At 46.3% G+C, this 20,120-nt stretch overlaps 1 protein-coding gene across 1 annotated transcript in view; it reads right to left on the bottom strand.

The window, feature by feature from the left end:
• DGKH (diacylglycerol kinase eta) overlaps window positions 1–20,120 on the bottom strand; it is a 138,164-nt gene that overhangs the window by 44,718 nt on the left and 73,326 nt on the right. The window contains exons 11-14 of the mRNA XM_045287092.1: window positions 16,412–16,496; window positions 9,844–9,929; window positions 3,304–3,400; window positions 128–386 (exon numbers count right to left, since the gene is read on the bottom strand). Of these exons, the coding sequence (XP_045143027.1) occupies window positions 128–386; window positions 3,304–3,400; window positions 9,844–9,929; window positions 16,412–16,496 (527 nt within the window). The remainder of the gene's footprint in view (window positions 1–127; window positions 387–3,303; window positions 3,401–9,843; window positions 9,930–16,411; window positions 16,497–20,120) is intronic.

Raw genomic sequence — 20,120 nt, 5'->3', positions numbered from 1 at the left:
TATGTTGACTTCAGAAACTTTTTTTTTTAAAGCGTGTGCAGCCTGACTCATAGAAAACTCAATTCCCGTTGCTACCCGAAGGCTGAGAAATCACCCAACTGCACACTTGCTTCTTGCGTTTGAGTACCTTTCTCGACTTGTTCAATGACTTGCCTCACGGCCTTCTTTAAGCTGTTTGCCCTCAACATGATGAGCGTGGGCTTGGCGGCTTTCTGCGAGGGCGTGGCGCTGTCTGCAAGGTGCTCCTTGGTGTCACGCAAGGATTCTTCGCTGGAAAATTCCGCAGGGTCCTCTTCAGCAATGACTGAGCCCACACACGGGGGCGCCGGATGATCCTTCTGCACGGCCTGCAGCAGCTGGCCCAGCTTCTCATTCAGGACCGAACACTGGGAGGCGGGCAGAGCGACAGGGAAGGGACAGGGGGTTAAAATGCAGTAGCTCATCATTCGATCTTCCTGTGGACCCACTTTAAAGTGATTTCAGTTAAAAAAAGAAATTGATGGGGGAAATACACGTGAATTAAGCTCCTGGTGAATCCCCCTCTAACCAGGGACCAGGGACGCATGCATCGGGTGGTATCCTAGTCTTTGATCTCCCTTTGGATCCATTTAAATTTGTTATAGTTCTTATTATTTCCTGCTTTCTTTTTGATTGAGTTTTTATGTTTTCCTTTGTTACTGTTGTTGTTTTTTTAAAATGTTTTTCTGTATATGAAATACAGGATAGGCTATCTACAGGCAGAAGTCAATCAATGGCTTCATGGGGGTTATGACAGGGGAGGTGGAGGGGAAATGAGACGCTAACAACGACGAGAATAAGAATGAAGGAAACGTTCTACAAGGGATTGTGGTAGTGAGCATACAACTCTTCTCGATGCCACCGAACTATCAAATTGTATGAGATGTGAGTTACATGCCAGTAAAACTGCTGAGGGGGAAAAAAGAGAAAAGACGATCAGCATGGGCTACACAAGGCCCTTTGAAGTAATTTGTTTTGAGAGTTTCACTACTAGGGAGAAACACTAACGTTCACATGTTCATTAGCCTTCTAATTTTAGAGATCATCTAGTTCAGGAATTACCTAACGTGAAATTCTAGATTTGAGAGGTGGGGAAATGCTTATTTTACATTAACATACAGAGGGTGGGTGTTTAATGCATTTGGCTGCTGATCTAAAGGTTGGAGGTCCAACTTCTCCTAGAGGTGCCTCAGAAGAAAGGCCTGGTGATCCCTCTGAGACACTCAGTCATTGAGCACCCTAGGGGGCACCGTCCTCTCCAGACACACATAGGGGGCGCCATGAGCTGGAGTCCACTGGATGGGAACTGGAAGGAAGGAGGAATGTATAAGCAGGAAAGAAGCCTGTGGGAGTGCTCCTGACTATTATAACTACGCTTTAGGAAACTATTTGGAGGCTAAATAATTTATAACCTTGAGGAAACAACCAAAAAAGCACAATTTTCATGTGAATGGCATTGATTTATACTTCCAGAAGCAGTCAGACTCTACTGGATGTGTAAATGTATAATCATTACACAGGTGTTTTTCCTTATGAAAAAAACAAAAAAGAGTGCAGGGAGGGTGGGGTACAAAGGGGGAACCAATTACAGGGATCTACATGTGACCTCCTCCCTGGGGGACGGACAACAGAAAAGTGGGTGAAGGGAGACGTCGACAGGGTAAGATATGACGAAATAATAATGTATAAATTAACAAGGGCTCATGAGGGAGGGCGGAGCAGGGAAGGAGGGAAAAAATGAGGAGCTGATTCCAGGGGCTTAAGTGGAGAGCAAATGATGAGGGCAACGAATGTACAAATGTGCTTTACACAATGGATGTATGTATAGATTGTTATAGGAGTTGTATGAGCCCCTAATAAAATGATTAAAAAAAAAAGAATCAATTTTTTTACTATGAAGCCACACATCACCCAAAAAGTATACATTACCCGAAATTACCATCGATCGCACAAAAAACCAGGTAACTTTTTAATAAAAAAAGCAGTCCGTGTGTGGAACCATTTTGGGCATCCTAACCTGGAGGTGAGCTTGCGCTCAGAGTGCTGGTTTGCAAAGGAGGTGACGGCCCTACAGGGGTTACGGGCTCCAAGAAAGAGGAAGCAGGAGAGGCATGAGGGGACAGAGGAGAGAAATGCAAACAAGCCCTCTGCTCTTGACTTTCTTTCTCTTTTAAACTTTTATTATGAGGGGTAAAAAAGCATTTAGGTCTGATGCCCTTGCTGCTGCCCTTAATGTACCTTTATCGCCACACAACTTCCAGCTCTTTCTTCTTCTATGTATTTGCCTTTGATGAGATGCCAAGACAAAGTTACAGCAGAAATAGTCCGGCGGAAAAAAGTGGGGCTCGATTGGGTTTCTTCTTCCTGAAACCCTTCCCGGAGTAGAACAACAACAGAAAGAGGCTGAAATTCTATTTTCTTTTCCTTCCACTCAATTAAACCACCATGGGTAGACGGACCCGGGGGAGCTAATTCCTTTGTGAGCCCACTGTAACTAGGCCTCTCCTGAGCATGTCCTGTCATGAACTTAGGCAAAGCAAAGTCAGTAGCTTTTAAGGTTCAGGCAAATGGTCAAAGCTTAGCCCCAGACAGCACAAGAAGGGGGAAAACGTCAAGACACAGAACCCTGAAGAGGGCAGAAGGCCATAGCGCTGACCGAGAAAGCCAAACGTGAGGTCATCGGGTTGATTCTGACTTATAGCAAAGTGGCAGGGCAGACTAGACTGCCCCTGTGGGTGGCCAAACCTGAATCTTTACACGACAGCCTCATCTCTCTTCCTTGGAGTGGCCGGTGGTTTCGAACTGCTGATGTGGTTAGCAACTCACTACATAACTCACTACTCCTCCCAGCTTCCCAGCGAGTCTGAGGTATTGTAACGATGGCACTGGAGATGGATGTCCCCACGGCATCCTTCTGTGACCTTGATGATGGGCATGTCAGTTAGAGGAGAAGGGGGTCAAGCTACAAAAATCAACCTGTCGATGATTTTCAACAAAGCAACTTTCCTCCCTATTTCAGCATAGGCATAAAACAGAATATGAATGAAAGGAAAAAAATTCTGATGATTTTCAACAAAGCAACTTTCCTCCCTATTTCAGCATAGGCATAAAACAGAATATGAATGAAAGGAAAAAAATTCTATCTGTTCAAAAGTAATTTTTCTCTTGATTTAATAAGCTCTTCGGCAGAAAAACGACTTCATCAGTTTAGCACTACAGTGAAATGCAGGCCAGCATTAACAACTGTCGTCAAACCCCTGGATACCCAGAATGTGTCCCTCTTACTTTACTGGCCATGTCTGCATCATCAGGGCTCTCCAGCGCTTTCCCATATTCCTTCTCGATTTTGGCCACGAAGTCCTTTACAGTTTCACATAATATGCTTCAAGGAAAAGAAACGGTACACGTCAGTAAACTTGGTCGGTTCATTTCCTTTGAATTGTAAGCATAGTTACAGATGTCCAGAAGGGCAGCTGGACAGACTTCGGCAATGTCTGTGACACTTGTATATACATTAACTCCATGCATCTTCTGGCTGTGTAACAAGTCCTGGGTAAGTTCTAGACCAGTGGTTCTCCACCTTCCTACTGCCGTGGCCCTTTAATGCAGTTCCTCATGTGGTGGTGACCCCCCAACCATAACATTATTTTTGTTGCTACTTCATAACTGTAATTCTGCTAGTTATGAATTGAACGACCCCTGTGAAAGGGTCATTCGACCACCAAAGAGGTCACTACCCGTAGGCTGAGAACCGCTGTTCTAGACCATATCAGGGTAAAAAAAGAAACTTTTCATGAATTAAATAAAGCAAAGCCTTTCTTTTAACTATTTAAATTCTTGAGAAGAGTACTTTTAGATGGTATTGACAGAACATTATTTCCTACAGCTCTGTAGAAGGAGGGCATGTTGTCACTGCTGCTTTACTGTTAATTATCACCTGGGTATCCCGGCAATACATAGGTGTTTCCCACCATCTGAAAGCAGAGCCTTCCTATGAAATTTTTCCTAAGCCAAAATGGTATAAAATGAGGAAGCAATTACCATTCATTTCTATGGGAAACATTTTTGAACCGTCCAAGACACCCCACCCCTCCGGCCAAATTCCCTACCAAATAACACATAGAACTTGACTCAACACTAGCCTCACTGTGCAGTCACGGTCAAAGCCACGGCGGCTGAGTACACTTAGTTCCTGGAGAAGGAGTGTGCGATACAGAAAGGTTTTCTCCCAGGTTTCCCACCCAACATTGTATACCAAACCTAAGACGCTGCTCGCAACACACGGTAAACGACTGTACACTGAGAGGTCAGGTGCTTAACGGTCATCTCCGTGCGGGTACGGCCACCAGACTCTATAGTCCGGCCCACTCCCTGCTGATAAGGATAGTGGATTGCTCCCCTTCTGAAGGAGAGCCCAAAGACAAGGTCAAGCCAACTCAAGGTGGACCAAGATTAAGCTGCCATCTTGAATCTAGGGTCCGCCCATCTTGTCACACGTGAACCTCTAGTGCCTCCCTTTCCTATTGCATGTACGCCCCTCGTTCACCCCCCTGCTACTGCATATATGCCTATGGTACAACCCTTCCTGGTTATGATGAAATTAGGGGGCTTGCATGTCCACGAAAATGTATATACGCCGTGATTGGAAATATATTCTCTCTCTGCGTGGACCTGGCTGCGGCGATCATGGCCGTCCAGAGGTGATCATTCGCACTCCATAGCTTGTCTGTCTCTTTAATTTCACCCCTCAATTACACAACCACCTCTTGGACCCGTTCGATTGTGCGGGCTGGTACCCTGCAAAGGAGCTCCGTGAGGAACGCTGCTTCTCTAAGTGCTAAATGCTACTTTTGCTCTATTCACCCCTCCCCCTTTGTTTTCTATAAAGCGAGACCCTCTCTGGATTTCTTTCGGTTAGCAGGAACAGGTATTACTCCAGAGCTTTTGTAAACGGGAAGCAGAGTAAAGCCAATTTTCATAATGGGGCTGGGGGGGGAGGGGGGTAGGTTCCCCGAAGGGGAAAGTGGTTGTGTATTGTCCTGAGACCCAACCAGCCATTTGAGTTGAATTATAGTCTCTGAAAAAAAATAATTCATTTGTCCCCCCCTTTAGATAACCAGTACAACATAATGCAAAACAAATTTATTTAGATCTTCTTATTAGCAATGTATAGTTTACCATACTCGAGTATAAGCTGACCCGAATATCAGCCGAGGCACCTAATTTTACCACAAAAATTGCATTAAAAATGTGCTGAAAAACTTGGCTTATACTCGAGTATATAGGGTATTTGTTTTTCATTTTGTTGTCATAGAAATAGACTGAAAGAAAAAACACACTAAAATAATTTGTCTTCCAAAAGTTGTTAGAGCTGTGGTTGGATTGAAAACAGCATCCCAAGCCCCAAAAAAGAACCTACCAGTCTGCCTATACAATATGGCACAGACACCTGCTAAAAAGGGCGGGGGAGGCCTGCTCAGTAACCATTGAAGGGCATTGGAATGTTTTGCAATGGTCAATGCTCGCTTTCATTGCTATCGGTTAGGGAGTTTGAAAAACAGTAACAACCCAAAAACCTCACCGGGATCTAGTAGTTTTGTCTGTTCAACTACTCTACTCCGTCTCTACTCCGTCCTTTTCTACACTCTCTTCCCTGTCGGATGGGTGGCATCAAGGTCTCTCCAGATACTTCCACTTGAATGGAAACATCGCCGGACACGCGGCCCTTCTTACGAACCTCCACGCCTGTCATCTAGAAGACAAACGGGCCACACCTGGGATGCCTGCTGTTTGCTGGGTGGAGGCAAGCGGAGCCCTGGTGGCGCAGGGGTTACTTGTTGGCCTCGAGGTGGGCTGCTCAAAACCACCACAGGACAAAGATGAGGCCTGTTCCTGCCACCGAGATTCCGTGTGGGAGCCCCGCAGGGCCGTTCTCCTCTGTTCTGCAGGGTCGCTCTAAGGTAGTCTACTTCATTTCTCTGACTCTGGTTGGAATTTTATCAGCTGAGTATGGTAACATGAGCTACCTTCCAAGAACCAGAAATGAAAAATATAGTTAATAAACAAATGCAATTTGTTCTATAGACAAAAATTTCGGAAAATGTGGTCCTTGGCAGGCATAAAATAATAAAACTGGAACCAGAGAACCATGGACTTTCAGATTTGGAATCTTTGTATGAGATAACTTAGGCAACACCCTACTGAATCGGTAAGACTTCCCACTAAGTTTTTGAAGCCCTCACGTATTTCTCCTGTGCATGTTTACAACTATTTCATAAAATAATTCCCAGCAGCCTTGTTTTTCAACGGTTTTTGAGTGTTGAGAATACGAATAGAAAAGCTGCCTTCCATTCGCATGGCTAATATGTCAATTAATGAATGTCGTAAGTGCAGGCTAACTGAAATAACTGAATCCCCAGGTTACAGCAGCTACATCCTCAGCTGCTGACGCGAAGGCTCAAACCCACCAGCTGCTCCGGGCCAGGCTGCTTCTGTCACAGGTAGACAGATGCATGCCATCATGTCGACTCTGCCTCATCGCGACCCTGAAGATAGCACAGAACTGGCGCTGTGGGTTTCTGAAACGGTTCATCTTAACAGGAATGGAAAGCCTCATCCTTCCCCCGAGGAGCGGCGGTGGCTTCAGACTGCTGACTTTCTGGTTAGCAGCCTGGTACATAGTCCACTAGGCCACCAGACGTCCTGTCTATAAAGACTCAAGCTCTGGAAACGCTATGGGGTCGGCCCACTCGGTCTGTCCCCTACGGCTGCGATGAGTCAGCACTGAGTGGATAGCACACAACCATCTCATTACGGTTTCTGTGTGACTGAAAATGTCCGCACCAAAAATATAAATGACATCATAGTCCCCTTCTGACTGGAACCTCTTAATGGCAACTCCCCCAGGATTTTCATGCAGGCCAGGGAATCTGGAGTTATACAAGGTACGCAGGCAGTCAAGTGGGTCTGCCAACCAGGGAGGGAATGGATTCTGCTTAAAGGCATAGGGATGGGGGCAGAGCCTAGACAAGGAACCAGGACGATGCTGGGGGAACGTGGGGGCTTTGGGTGATGCACGTGGTAACATAACACGGTTTAATATGGTCCTCTGTTGTTTCTAAGCCCAGGACCAGGCAGCGTTTCGCTCTGTTGTGCACAGGGTCACGCTGAATTGGAACCTAGTGGACAGCACCACCCAACAACATAGCCATTTCATCATTCAAGTCAATCCTCCAGACAGGCAGGCAGGCATTCTTTCCATGCTTACACTTGATAAAGAAAAATCATCAAGCTAACGAATGGACGAGTCTCGACTAGGGCTCTGGACCTCACTCTTCTTCCAGTACCACACTGCGGTCTGCGCTTTTCCCCAGAGGGACTCGAAGGGCTCCTCAGATGGATTTCATTTCAAAATGCTGAATGCTATTTTTTCCCCAAATGCTCAGATGGCCATTCCAGACAAATGACATGTTAATTTTTACTTCAGCATAAACTATTTTCTGTGCAAATCTTGGATGAAAACATCTTCTGCCATTTTAGTGTAATTGAGGGCAACTTCCTTACAACCATATGACCATGATAGAGTACAGACAGTATTGCAAACTGCACTGAAAGTTGAGACTACGACTGTCAGCTGTGACCTGGTTGCATTATCACCCTCATAATAAACTATCTTGACAGCTTAAACCTATCTAGTTTACTCAAGCCAACAATTTTCTTTAAAACTGGTATTCTATCTATACAAAATTTTATTTGAAGATAGTTCCCATTGTTAAAAATGCCATATCACACAGGGATTGAAACTGAGAGAGATGAAGGAGTGTTCGCTATCGTGCTCCTATTTGTATTTGTCCAAAATCCATGTCATCAATTCAATCCTATTTAAGGGTAAGATGTACACTGTATAGGAGGCAGTCATCAAGCTTATCAGACACACGAAGGTCAAGATAATGTCTTTGCTTACATCTAGACCATGGGAAGAGACACATAAAAGATTTGCTTAACTATATTACACAAAGAATAACTATTTTATAATTTGTTATAACTAGAAAAAGTGCTGCCATTTCAATTTGTCATGTTTTCTATCAACATCCTCAAAAGTATTCTATAAAGATACACTCAAATCCATAGGACAAAGATCTAATGTCTACACAGAGTCCAAGAGGCCTGAGAGGAGACAGAAGCAGGGAATGCTGGGGCCTGGGACAGAGGGATTTGTATACCCCACCACAAAGCAACCAGACAAACAAAGCCCAACCCGCCACGGTGCCCACCAAACACACACACAGTCCATAGTCCACCTCTGCCCTGTCCACCAGTGACCCTCCTGGACTTACACCTGTAGCCTCTGCTCCCTCTTGCTCCCTGAGCCTGGAGCATTATGTCACTGAAGGCTCCTGCTATGACATGGGTACTTTTGTCACAAGCAGATCTGTCTACAATGACTTGGCTTTCTTTTCAAATTAAATATAAAACATGCTCCAAATTTCTTTTCCCTTTCATCATGTTTCCTTCCTTCTCTTCTTCTCTCGTTTTCTTCCCCTTCATGAAAACGGTAGTTTTCTTTCTTGATGAACCAGAGCCCTACAAACTTCTTATTTCTCCCGGTTGGCTGAAAATTCCAGCTGACGTCACCCACCTGCCCTGGTCTCCTTTCAGCGCTCAAGACCTCAGCGTAGAAGCTTCCACCTGAATTTGAACTTGCGGACAACACTGTGGATAACAAAATCGAGTGTTTCTGGCTCCGGATCCTAAATCAACTTAACGAAAATCTGATAACTTGGAATTAACACATAATTCCACATGCTGAGGAGTGCCATTTTGGAAAAAATCTCATCACGTTTATGGAAATTCACAAATGATAATGAACCATGTCTTCCGTGTTATAATTAATCCTAATACTTCTTTACATGGAACTCAGATTAAACTCTCAAACCATATTCTATCCTTTTTTTGAAAAAAAGGAAGTTTCAAATTAAGCATAAAAAAATACAGTTGTCTCCCCCCTTATCCATGATGTCACACTCTGTTATTCGGTTAGGGAGGGTCATATCTAAACTGTGTGCCCTCGTGAGTAACGCTATAAGACTGTGTGTACTCCTGCTCCGTCCAGGTGCTGCCTTCCTCCTCTGCCAAGGGGGGCGAGCCTGAGAACCCAGCGTGGCGAGCAGCTGCGCTGTGGCCTGCCAGCGTGGGATGTCTAACACTGTCTGCACAGGGCCGCCTGTCCCCTGGATGTCTAGGAGAAAACTGGGTACAGGTAATCCCCAGGTTATGCAAGAGATCAGTTCCTAACTGTCTTCAAGTGCCATCTCTAGGGCATTAGAACAGTGTATACAGTTCTAATTCACAGCCTGACCTTAGTGTGAAAACAAGCAGCTTTGGTGTGTGGGACTGCTAACCTCAAGGTTGGCAGTTCAAATTCACCAGTTGCTTCAAGAGAGAGAGATGAGGCCATCTGCTCCCATAAAGCTTTGGAAATATTGTAGAGTCACTATGAGTCGGAGCCACTCCACAGCATGCGGTTTAGTGTAAGAAAAGGAGTCCTGATGGTGCTATAGGTTAGGGGTTGTGCAACCTACCAGGTCAGTGGTTCAAACCTACCAGCCACCCCTCGGAGAGAAAGGAGGTTATCTGCTCCTGAGAAGATTCAGTCTTGGAAGCTGCATAGAGTCGCTATGGAAGCAACTGTGGCAATGGGCTTTAGGGTAGGAGATGCCTTGCGGCCTTGGCTGTGATGAAGTCTGGGCTGTGAGTTAGGGGTTGGTTGAATGGCTTCCAAGTGGGGGCAAATCTACATCACGTTCAAGGGCAAGCAGGACTCACTTGGCTGATGATAGGATCACGGTGCGCTCGTCGGCGCTGAGGATCGTTTGAAGATGAGTTTCAACCGAGTCTTCATAAATGGTCATCTGGAAAAAAGAGAGAAAAGCAAAAAAGGCTAAACACCCACCCTATATTGTCATTTCTGGCATTTATACCGCTCAGTTGTTACTGCTCCACACCTGGGACAATTTCCTGTGAGACCCAGCAATGGTGATAATGAAATATCTAAAAGGAAGCCGGTGGAGGATAGATAAATATTGTCTTTTGGTGAGAGATTCGTGCACTGCGGGTAGGAGTACAGATTGGCACAAACATTTCAGAAAACTGCTCGGGAGGATCCGTATACCCAGAAACCCCAACTCTCCACCATTGCGTGGGTTCTGATCGCAACCCAGGGCTGTCAAGACTGCACGTCTGTATGGAAGCAGACAGCCTCATCTCTCTCCTGCAGAGCACCTGGTAGCTTTGAACAGCTGGCCTTGCAGCCCAATGTCTAACACCCACGCCAGGAGGGTTCCTTGAACACATGCATACGTACTGTAACCCACTAGCTGCCATCTAATCACCACTGACTCATGGTGACCCAAGTGTGTCAGTGTAGACATGTGCGTCACGAAGGCTTCAAGGTCAGCCACGTTGGAAGTAGATCACCAGACATTCTTGTGAGGCGCCTCTGGGTAGACTCAAACCTTCAGCCTCTCAGTGAGGCGTGCGAACCATTTGAACCACCCCGGGACTCCAGACATCCTATAGGACCCAGCAGTTTACCTGACACTGTGTACACTCACAAGGAATGCAAATACAGCTTGACCAAAAGCAAGTTCTAGAATGTTCACAGCCGAATCCATTCGATAGTGGCATGGACAACAAATTTCAGGACATGCATGCCAAGGGAATGCTTTGGGGTAATGAGAATAACTGATTAACCACGGACACCTCAATACAGATGGCTCTCACGCGTACTCGGTTCAGGAAAAGGATCCAGAAACAAAAGTACACACCCGGAACACTTCCAGCTTATCCAACGCAGAAACAGGCAGACGAAAGTGAGCCACAGGAAGAAGCTCAGGACAGTAGTGACGGGGCGGTGGTGGTGGGGTGGGTGGTGGTGGGAGTGAGGATGGTCACTGAGAAGGGCCACCCTGGAGTCTTGGGAGGGCTGATGATACCGCCCCTCAATTGCGGGGCTGACTACACAACTCTATGAAGATTCTCTGAAATCCTGGTTCACTACACTTCACAAAAAGGCCCGTCAGGCTGCAGGTACCCATAAGACCATGACGTGACCAACCATTCCTTTCCAATAATGACACAACTGAAATGCCCACAGTGCAGTGAGGACCTTCGTTCTCTCTGACGAGAACCTGGGCATCCCAAGGAGGCCTGGTGGCCCAGTGGCTGCAATCTGAAAGGTCAGCAGGGGACCCGAGCAGCTGTTCTGAGGGAGAAAGAGGAGGCATTACTTGGATAATGACTTCAGCCTCGGAAACCCTCGGGGGCAGTTCTACTCTGTCCTACGGGGTCACTATGAGTCAGAATCAGGTCCACGACAGCAGTGGGTTTGGATTTGTTATGTGCTAGCATCCTTTGAAAGAACACATCTTCCTCATGTGTGGGAGTGGGTGCAACACACAAACAGCACCATAGTCAGAGTTGTCACTACTTCCACGCCACACAGCTCAACATTTCCCGGCCGAAGCCGGCTGCTCTCTACAGGCTAGCCTGGGCTCTTGCCTGGCTCACACGCCCTTCCTCGGCTGCCCACCACTGGGCCCTGTTTAGTTCGACGGAAGATTCAGTCAGCCTCCTTTCTGGACTGGCCTCTCCCCACAGGAACCCCATTTCTAATTCATGTGATCAAGTCCATCACTAGCTGGTCAGAATCTTACCCCTCTAAATTTCTATCTTATTTCCCTCAAAGGCAGGACACATGGAGAAGGAACTTTATATAGGAAAAAAAAAGTCAGGAACCCCAAGGTGACACACAATAGTGTACTGGCCACATTTTAAACTAAAATCAGGAAAAAGAAAACACAGCTGGAAGGAAAGCAGAGAGGGTATTGTGGGAAAAGACTGGTTTTCTTTTCCTTACAGAGTGGGGGGTGCCACAAAGCCAAAGAAGGTAGGGAGAAAGATTATAAACTATAACTTGTATCACTTGAATCAATATTTAACTTTTTTGTCCATTTAAAAATCCAATGATAAAAAAGGCAATCATTTTCCTCCAAGGGAATAAAATGATGTCTATGCCCCAGAATGAAATTATACACGTCATCTACTGTGCAATCACTGATCAAGGTTAGGAAGGTAAGTCATAATAGCTGCATTTTTTATTGTGTTCTACTGATAACAGTTGCTACCACGCCGATTCTGACTCATGGTGAGCCATCATGCCAGAGTGGACCTGTGTGTCAGAGAGGATTTGCAACACTTGATTTGGGGAGATTAGGTTGCCAGGCCTCTCTTTCAAGATGTCTCTGGGAAGGCTTGGAGTAAGTTAGCAACACAGAGTGGTACAGCTGCTATACCACCCACGGACTTTTACAGTGTGCCAAACACAGAGAAAACACTACGTATAGATTGAATGCTTTAATTCTTCTGTTTAACAGCTGATGGATGGAGTGCCGGGTCAATCAGCAACCATCGGCTGATCTACTAGACGCCTGTGACTGTGGTCTGTGATCTGGCGGGTGGTGTGGCTGTTGGTGTCTGGGAGTTGGCTCCAAACCACAGGGGGCCCCTGTACAACAGAAGAGGACCCCACCCGAGCCAGCACCCTCCCACCACTGTAGCCACGTGGCAGCCACTGGATCCATCCATCGCCTCCATGGTCTTCCTCTTTTTTTGCTGACGGAGCATGATGCCCTTTTCCAGGGACTGGACTCTTCTCACGACGTGTGCAAAGAAGATGCGACAAAGTCTTGCCTCTTGCCGTCCTTGCCTCTAAGGAGCGTTCTGACGGTATGTCCTCCGAGACAGATCTGCCTGCTCTTTGGCAGCCCATGGTTCTTTCAGTATTTTTCACTCAGCACCATAATTTAAATGCATCACTCCTTCTATGTCTTCCTTATTCAATGTCCAACTTTCACATGCATAGGAGGTGCGTGAAAATAGCATGGCTTGGGATCAGGTGCACTCTCGTCCTGAAAGTAACTTGTTTGTAACACTAAAGAGGTCATGTGAAGCAGATTTGCCCAATGATTGACATATATAAAACATGTCTAAAGTATGTGTCGAAATAAATAATATATATAAATACAGATGGCCCCTGGAAAACGCACATAATGTAATTTAAAAGCAGTAAGAATCTGGCTTTCAAGAAATACACAAGGCCAGAAGGCTTTAATGTGAAAATGTCCAATCTCACAAAAGGGGCTGATATTCGGTAAAAAATGAACAAGAAGAATTCTTTGTTAACGCTTGACTTTGTACCAGACAGTTGGCAGCTCCAGGGGAATGAATCATACACGGGGTTTGATGGTACACATGACAGTAGCAAGACAATGGGAGCGGAGAGAAACGACAGAGGTATTCAGTAACAGAGGGTCAGCAGAAACGAGGACGGCTGAACTACCCACAAGATGCACCCTGGGCTCAAACAGCCACAGTCGCACAGCTGGGACTGGGCCTGCTTTCCTTCAGCTGTACAAAGAACTTTCTGGATATGTACCACCACATTTGCATCATTTTAAAGCAAACTGGGAAGACAATAATTTTACAATCATGTGTACTGGAGTTCAAAAGGAAACTGTATCTAAAAATACTTGGCAGCGGGGGGTGAAGGCGAGGGAGGGCAGAGACACTAGAGAGATGTGCACACCTCGGAATGCTCAGATCAGATCAGCAGGGCAACATTTACCCACAAAGGCCAGAGGGTTAGGAAAGCCGGAGGAATGGAGCCCGGACACACAGGGTGGGCGTAGAATAAGTGGTGGTTTAATGAGGGGATTACAATGAATGAGATGAAACAAGATGTGTTAGGAAATTTGAATGTAAAACGGATGGTCTGCTCTGTGAGGCTCACCTCATTTACAATAAAAAGTTTGGAAAATATACACGTGTTAAGGGGGCTTCCAAACGTTGATGGAATGGAACTTTCCGTGAGCCTTTTGAAGCCCCCTGATCTAAATGCTAGAAAGTCTCTTGGGCCATAGAAGGGCTATGATGCCTACCTGTATTTAGCTTACTTGATAGTGTGGTAGTGCTTCTGGTGAGCTGATTCAGACTTACATCATCCCACCGAACAGAGAGCCCCGTGGCATCCTCGGCAAAAAACCTCACCGCCATCGAGCCATTTTAGGACAGGGTGGATCTGCCCCCCCCACCCCCCTCCGCAATTCTTCATGGCAGTAGAGAGCCTCTTCTTTCTCCCATGGAGCAGCTGGTGGTTTCAAACTGTTGACCTTGCAGTTACTAGCCCGACCTGTACCCAATGAGGCCACCAGGGCTCCTTTCCTAGGCAGACAGGCAGGTCTTCCTCCCGTGGAGCCTCTGCGTGGGTTTAAAGCACTAGTCTTTCAGCTAGCAGCTGAGTGCTTCAGCACTCCGGCACTAGTGATCCGTACCCTACGAGGAAGCGGCTTCTACTCTGTAAAGATTCCAGTTCTACTCTCTGCCCTGCAGCGTGGCTCTGTGTCAGAATCAGCTCCCTGGCAGCGGGTTTGAGTTTCAGTAGGAAAGAGAACAGAGGGGCTGTCAAGACCAAAAGGTCACACATAGGAAGGCTTTCTCCTAGTGCCAGTCAGCGGGGTGGGCCCAAGCCCTTTTCTGCAAAGGTTAAGTGCTATTAAGAAGCCAAAACTAGACAGTTTCATTTAAAATCTGTTTATAGGAAACATAGAAGCTTCCTCCTATAGCTACAACTGGGCCTTTACTTAGTGATCGCATCCATGTGATAGAAGCAAACTATCTACCGTTTTTTCATATATTAGGAAACAGACACTTCTGAAATCGGGAGACAAAAGAATTCTCCCTTCATCTTTGTGAGGAGAAAAGCAGTGACGTTTATAAAAACACCATCGGCAGAAAGGCCCAATGCTACAAAGACACACTCTACGTAGTCATATCAATTCACGTTTAAAAGGTGCTGCAAGAAACAGATTGGCTTTCGAAAGCGGGGTATCTCCGAGTGGTGGGACCAGATGTTATTTACATTACCTTTTGGTGGAATTTGATATTTTCCGTAATTTTAGAGGCAGCGGGTGGGGGTGGGGTGGGCGGGCGGGGGTGTAAGTTAAGAAAACGGAATCCGCTCCTTGGAGGAGCAGCTCCATGCTCTGGTTACCTTTCCCTCTCTCGGTGTCGACAAGAGCGTGATTCTCTTAAGGACAAAACAAAGATTTCCACTGTAACAGCCACAGCTGACTTCCCTAGGGGGGAGACATGGGCCATCATAGATCAAATGGTCTTAATGAGTCCAAGAGAATCCTTTGAGAAGGAGGCTCTGTTTTAAATCTCCGAAGGCTTTGAGGTTTAATCGGAAGGCGGAATCTTAAGACACGTCTAAAAAGTCCTTTCTGGTCTGTAGCAGGCCAGCAAGGAAGGGGGCTCTCTTTCTCCCTTTATCTCGTCTTGATTCACAGGCTTCCCCAAGATCTGTCCTGATGTACTTTCAGAAGTGCCGGTAATGCAGTAAGGAACCACAGAATACTCTGGCCGTAGCCTTGGCATGCTTGGAGATGTTTAAGGAAGCTGGCTTAATACCCAGCAATCAAGTTGGAGTGTGAGTACAGGCCAGCGGACACTGTCATCAGTTGGCCCTGTGACAGGTGGCCTTCCTTGGATCCTTGGTGGTACAGAGGAAGCAGGCAGGTGGAATATTCAAGAAGGACCAAGGGTAGGTTGCCACCCTTCTGCACTTTCTGGCATTGTGGTGGTGTGTGTGTTGCTGTGGTACTGGAAGCTATGCCGGTAGTATTTCAAATAGCAGCAGGTGACCCATGTTGGACAGCTTTCAGTGGTGTTTCTAGACTAAGACTAGGAGGAAGGGGCCTGGGGATCTACTTCTGAAAACCAGCCAATGAAAACCCTATGGATGACACCCCACCCTCACCCCCATATAATGTCCAATATAGAGCTGGAGGAAGAGCCCCCTAGGGTGGAGACATTCAAAGCACACAGTGGCCACAACAATGGACTGGGGTATACCAATGATTACAAAGACAGCGCAAGAGTAAACACCACTTAATTTGTTGTAATGTGGTCAGAGCTGGTTAACTGGCTCGAAGGCAACTAACATCAAGGGCAGGAGAAGGGCAATTCACATGTCTGCTGCTATACACACACTGACTGCCTCCCTTAATCTAGAACAGGGTGGCCTCACTTTAGAGATGGAGCAACCACAGCACACCAAGGCAAAGGGCTTGCCCAGTGTGGGGGGCCCAGGAAATCTGCTAAGCTGGAGCTGGGGGGTTCTTTTCTTTGGGGAGAGGACTTGACATTGCCAATCACAACCAAGATAATTTGCAAGAAATTAGGCCAACAGGTGATCGTGTTTTATGTGTAAGCCTTCTTATTTTTTTATGGATTTATCCCCATTTCAAATGATAAATAGGTAAAAGGTTCTTACATAAAACCCTGACGACTGTCCTGGAGGTCCCGGAAGTAGAGGAGCTTTTGGTGGCAATTTGAGTTCATATGTCATTATACTCCACCTGAAGGGGAAAAAATTATTTGGTATTTAAAAATCCTTTTAAATTTTTATCAGTTGACTTAGTTCTCTCTTTATACACACATGGGGTTAAGTTAAAAAACAATACTGCTTCTACTGCTCCAGTTCATATACATGCATGGGTTTGTTCCTAATCAAATGTGTTTAAACAGGCCAACCATGGGTGGCCGCAGACAGGTGCTCTTAGGAACACACGTGTCTCATTAGGGTGCCTTCAAAATGAGATCCAACCAAAACAATGGCTTCCCAGAATATCTGCTGGGCCAGTTTAATTCAGAACAGAGAGGTCAGCTTAGAAGGTTATGGTGACTGTGTTTGGGGAGACCAAAGGGCTAACCTTGAAGATTTTCTCGAAGGACACAGGACAATCACGAGTGCTTATCAGAACGACACGGAAAACTGCAGTGGTAAGAAAGAGGCTAAGAAAGTTGCACTCAGGGATTCTTTTCCCGCCACAACACCCTTGAAGTACAGCAAGCACTGTCCTCAGGGAATCTTGCGGGGAAACTTTATGCCCTCACCCTACAGCCCTGACCTTGCCCCTGCAAACAGTTTAGATTCAGTACATTTGTAAGCCCAAACCCACGGCCGTGGAGTTGATGTCTGACTCCACGAGACTCCACGTAGGGCTCGAGGCTGTGGATTTTCACAGGGACGTTTTACTGGAAGCCTCATCTCCCTTCCAAGGACTGGCTGTTCTGAACTGCCAACTTCGCAGCGAGGGGCCAAGATGGGACCAACCCAACCCACTGCGATCGAGTCAATTCTGACTCCCAGTGGCTCTGCAGGGCCGAGCAAAACTGCCCCCGTTGCTTTCTAAGGCTGGAACTCTTTATAGGAGTAGAGAGCCCCATCTTTCTCGTGTGGAGCAGCTACTGGTTTTGAACTGCCAACCCTGCAGTTAGCAGCTCAACATGTAAGCAATTATACCACCTGCATACTGCCTGTGAAAAGGGAATCAGTCAGCACGTAACAGACACTCACCAAAATCTCTGAACTGAAAATTAGCAAAATACCTCATCTTAAATTACAAAAGCAAGCAAGCATGGAATTAAACAGGAAATATCAGTAGATGTAATACGTAATTGATGCAAATTTATTTCAATTAGCTGTAAATACTACTTTCCAACCAAGCATCTGAATCTCTCCAAATCACTTGGCGGGGAAAGTAATCAACTTAGGGACAACTCGCATCTTCTTTCCTAAACAATAATTTCAGAACTGGGAAAAACAACTGTGTCATTATTATAGAGTATCAGGATAGGAACACAAGTTGTTCAAAGACACAAAGCATGTATGATCACTGCAATCGCACAATGCAGGCTTTGTAGTCACAGCCGATGCCAGATTAGCATTTTTCCACAGACTTTTTGAAGACTCCTCATAAGTTATGCGATGCACACTACATAGTTAGTTAAAATTACGATTCCACTCTTACAATGAAAAGGCAACAGAGAGATGTATATTTGAACACAGCCTTTCATTCATTCATTCGTCCAGGCATTACTTAGTGAATGCTTCTACGGAAGGGCCACTAGTCTAAGGCCTGGAGGTCACCGTGGCATATAAGGCTTCCCTCGAGAAGCTTCCATTCTACTGAACGAAGCAGAAAAGCAAAGCAGAGAACTAACTTTTGGTAAAAATATCTCTGCTTAAAGGACAGTGGAAGGAAGGAGAAAGAAGACACCCAAGCTCTTTGCACCTTCCATCCTGCCACCCCTGCCGCCCGCAGGGCATGACTGAGCTGAAGGAACAGGACACTTCAGCATGAGGAAGTCAGGTGAGACGCGCGGGCAAGGCGCCAGCTAGGCAGAGTGAAAGTATGCATGTTAAAGGGGAGCGGCTGCTACTTTCAGAAGAGACCTGCCACTAGGATCTGGGTCCTGTTTACAGGGCCCGTTTTATGACTTATAACTTCTGTGACCTTCACCAGGTAACCCCCCCACCTCACCCCCGTGTGTCTTTTTCTCTGTAAGAGAGACGATAGTTGACTACTATTCTTCTCAAGGAGCCCCGGTGGTGTGGTGGGCTACCTGCTGGGCTGCTAACTGCATCCTGAGAAAGACAAGGCGTTCTCCTCCGGAAAAAGGTTAGAAACCACAGGGCGCAGGTCTACTCTGTCCTATAGGGTCACTATGGTGGGGCCAAAATGACTATGGCAGTGAGATTCTTATCCCAAGGGAACCCTCGTGGTGCTTTTGGTTATGAGCATTAGTCTGCTAACCACGAGGTCGGTGGTTCAAACCCACCAGCTGCTCTGCTCCCCTACAGACGTACATTCTTGGAACCCTGTAGAGATTGGGTAGCTACGAGTAGGAATTGACTTGGTGGCAGTGGGTTTAGTGCTGATTTTTACTCTCATTTTTTCCCCAGATCTCCTTTACATCCTTCAAAAGTTGTCATAAGGTTTTTCTTACCTTAAGAGTGTTGCTCAAGCAAATTAACACGCATTAACAAGCTTATCTAATTTAAAATAATGTTTCAAGATTTCTTTAAGAACATCTTTACAAAAAGGAAAGCAGCGAACGAGCAGTTTGTGCCGAGGGGCCCGAAGGCCTGGCTGCCCATGCTGGCTAGAGCAGAGCTGGGCTTGGCGGCCTGATGGGAAGCAGCAGCTTGCCACGCCTCTCTTTGGTGGGGTGGGGCTGCGGCCAGCTCACTAACTGTCTGTGCCAACCATGGACTCCTGTGGGGTGCAAAAGGGTGTTTCCCTAGGCTGTCTCCCCCAAATATATGCCAAACTTAGGATCCTGCTTGTGTCACATGGTAAATGACTGTGCACTTGGAGGTCAGCACAAGCAGCTTAGAGGTTATTCTCCCTGAGGGTTATCAGGCATCTAGAGCAATCAGACTGTATAGTCTGTCCCACCCTAAGGTGGCCCGCTCCCTCCTGATAAGGATAGTGGATTGCTTTCCTGAAGGAGAGCTCAGAGTAGGTCAAGCCAACTCATGGAGGACCAAGATTAGGCTGCCATCTTGAATCAAGGATCTGTCCGTCTTGTCACATGTGCACCCCTAGTCCCCTCTCTTCCTATTGCGTGTGCACCCCTCGATCGTCCCCCTCCCATTGCTGTACTGCCGGTACAACCCCTTTCTGTGACATATGTGGTTCCCTGTAATCAAGGGGGCTTGCACACCCCTAAGTATATATAGGCCTTGATTAGAAATATAGTCTCTCCTTCTCCCACTCTTTGCGCGGACCTGGCTGTTGAGATCATGGCCGCCTGGGAGGTGAGCATGCTAGCACGATATGTGTCTGTCTCCTTTATTTTATCTTCTCTCCTACCCTCCCTATCCTCTATGATGTCACAGTAATCTTTATACATTATCACTGTACAATTGTGGCTACGGACCCTGATCTTGTCAGAGGCTGGTGACTGTGACTGACTCCCCACTGCAAATAGCTTTTCTGAATTGGTAAATGAAACATGAGAAATCTACAGAGTCTTAAATTTCTAACCATGAACTATGATCATCTAATGATAATTCCCGTGGTTTTAACCGTGTGTGTGTGTGTGTGTGTGTGTGTGTGTGTGTGTGTGTGTGTGTGTGTGTGTGTGTGTGTGTCTGTGTGCGCTTTTTCTTGCAAGCCCACATCAAGGTATCT

Source organism: Echinops telfairi, unplaced genomic scaffold (genome assembly GCF_000313985.2).
Source record: "Echinops telfairi isolate 266 unplaced genomic scaffold, ASM31398v2 ScPeMD7_11;HRSCAF=52, whole genome shotgun sequence".
Classification (NCBI taxonomy): Eukaryota; Metazoa; Chordata; class Mammalia; order Afrosoricida; family Tenrecidae; genus Echinops; species Echinops telfairi.
This window is presented reverse-complemented; position numbering and strand designations above follow the sequence as displayed.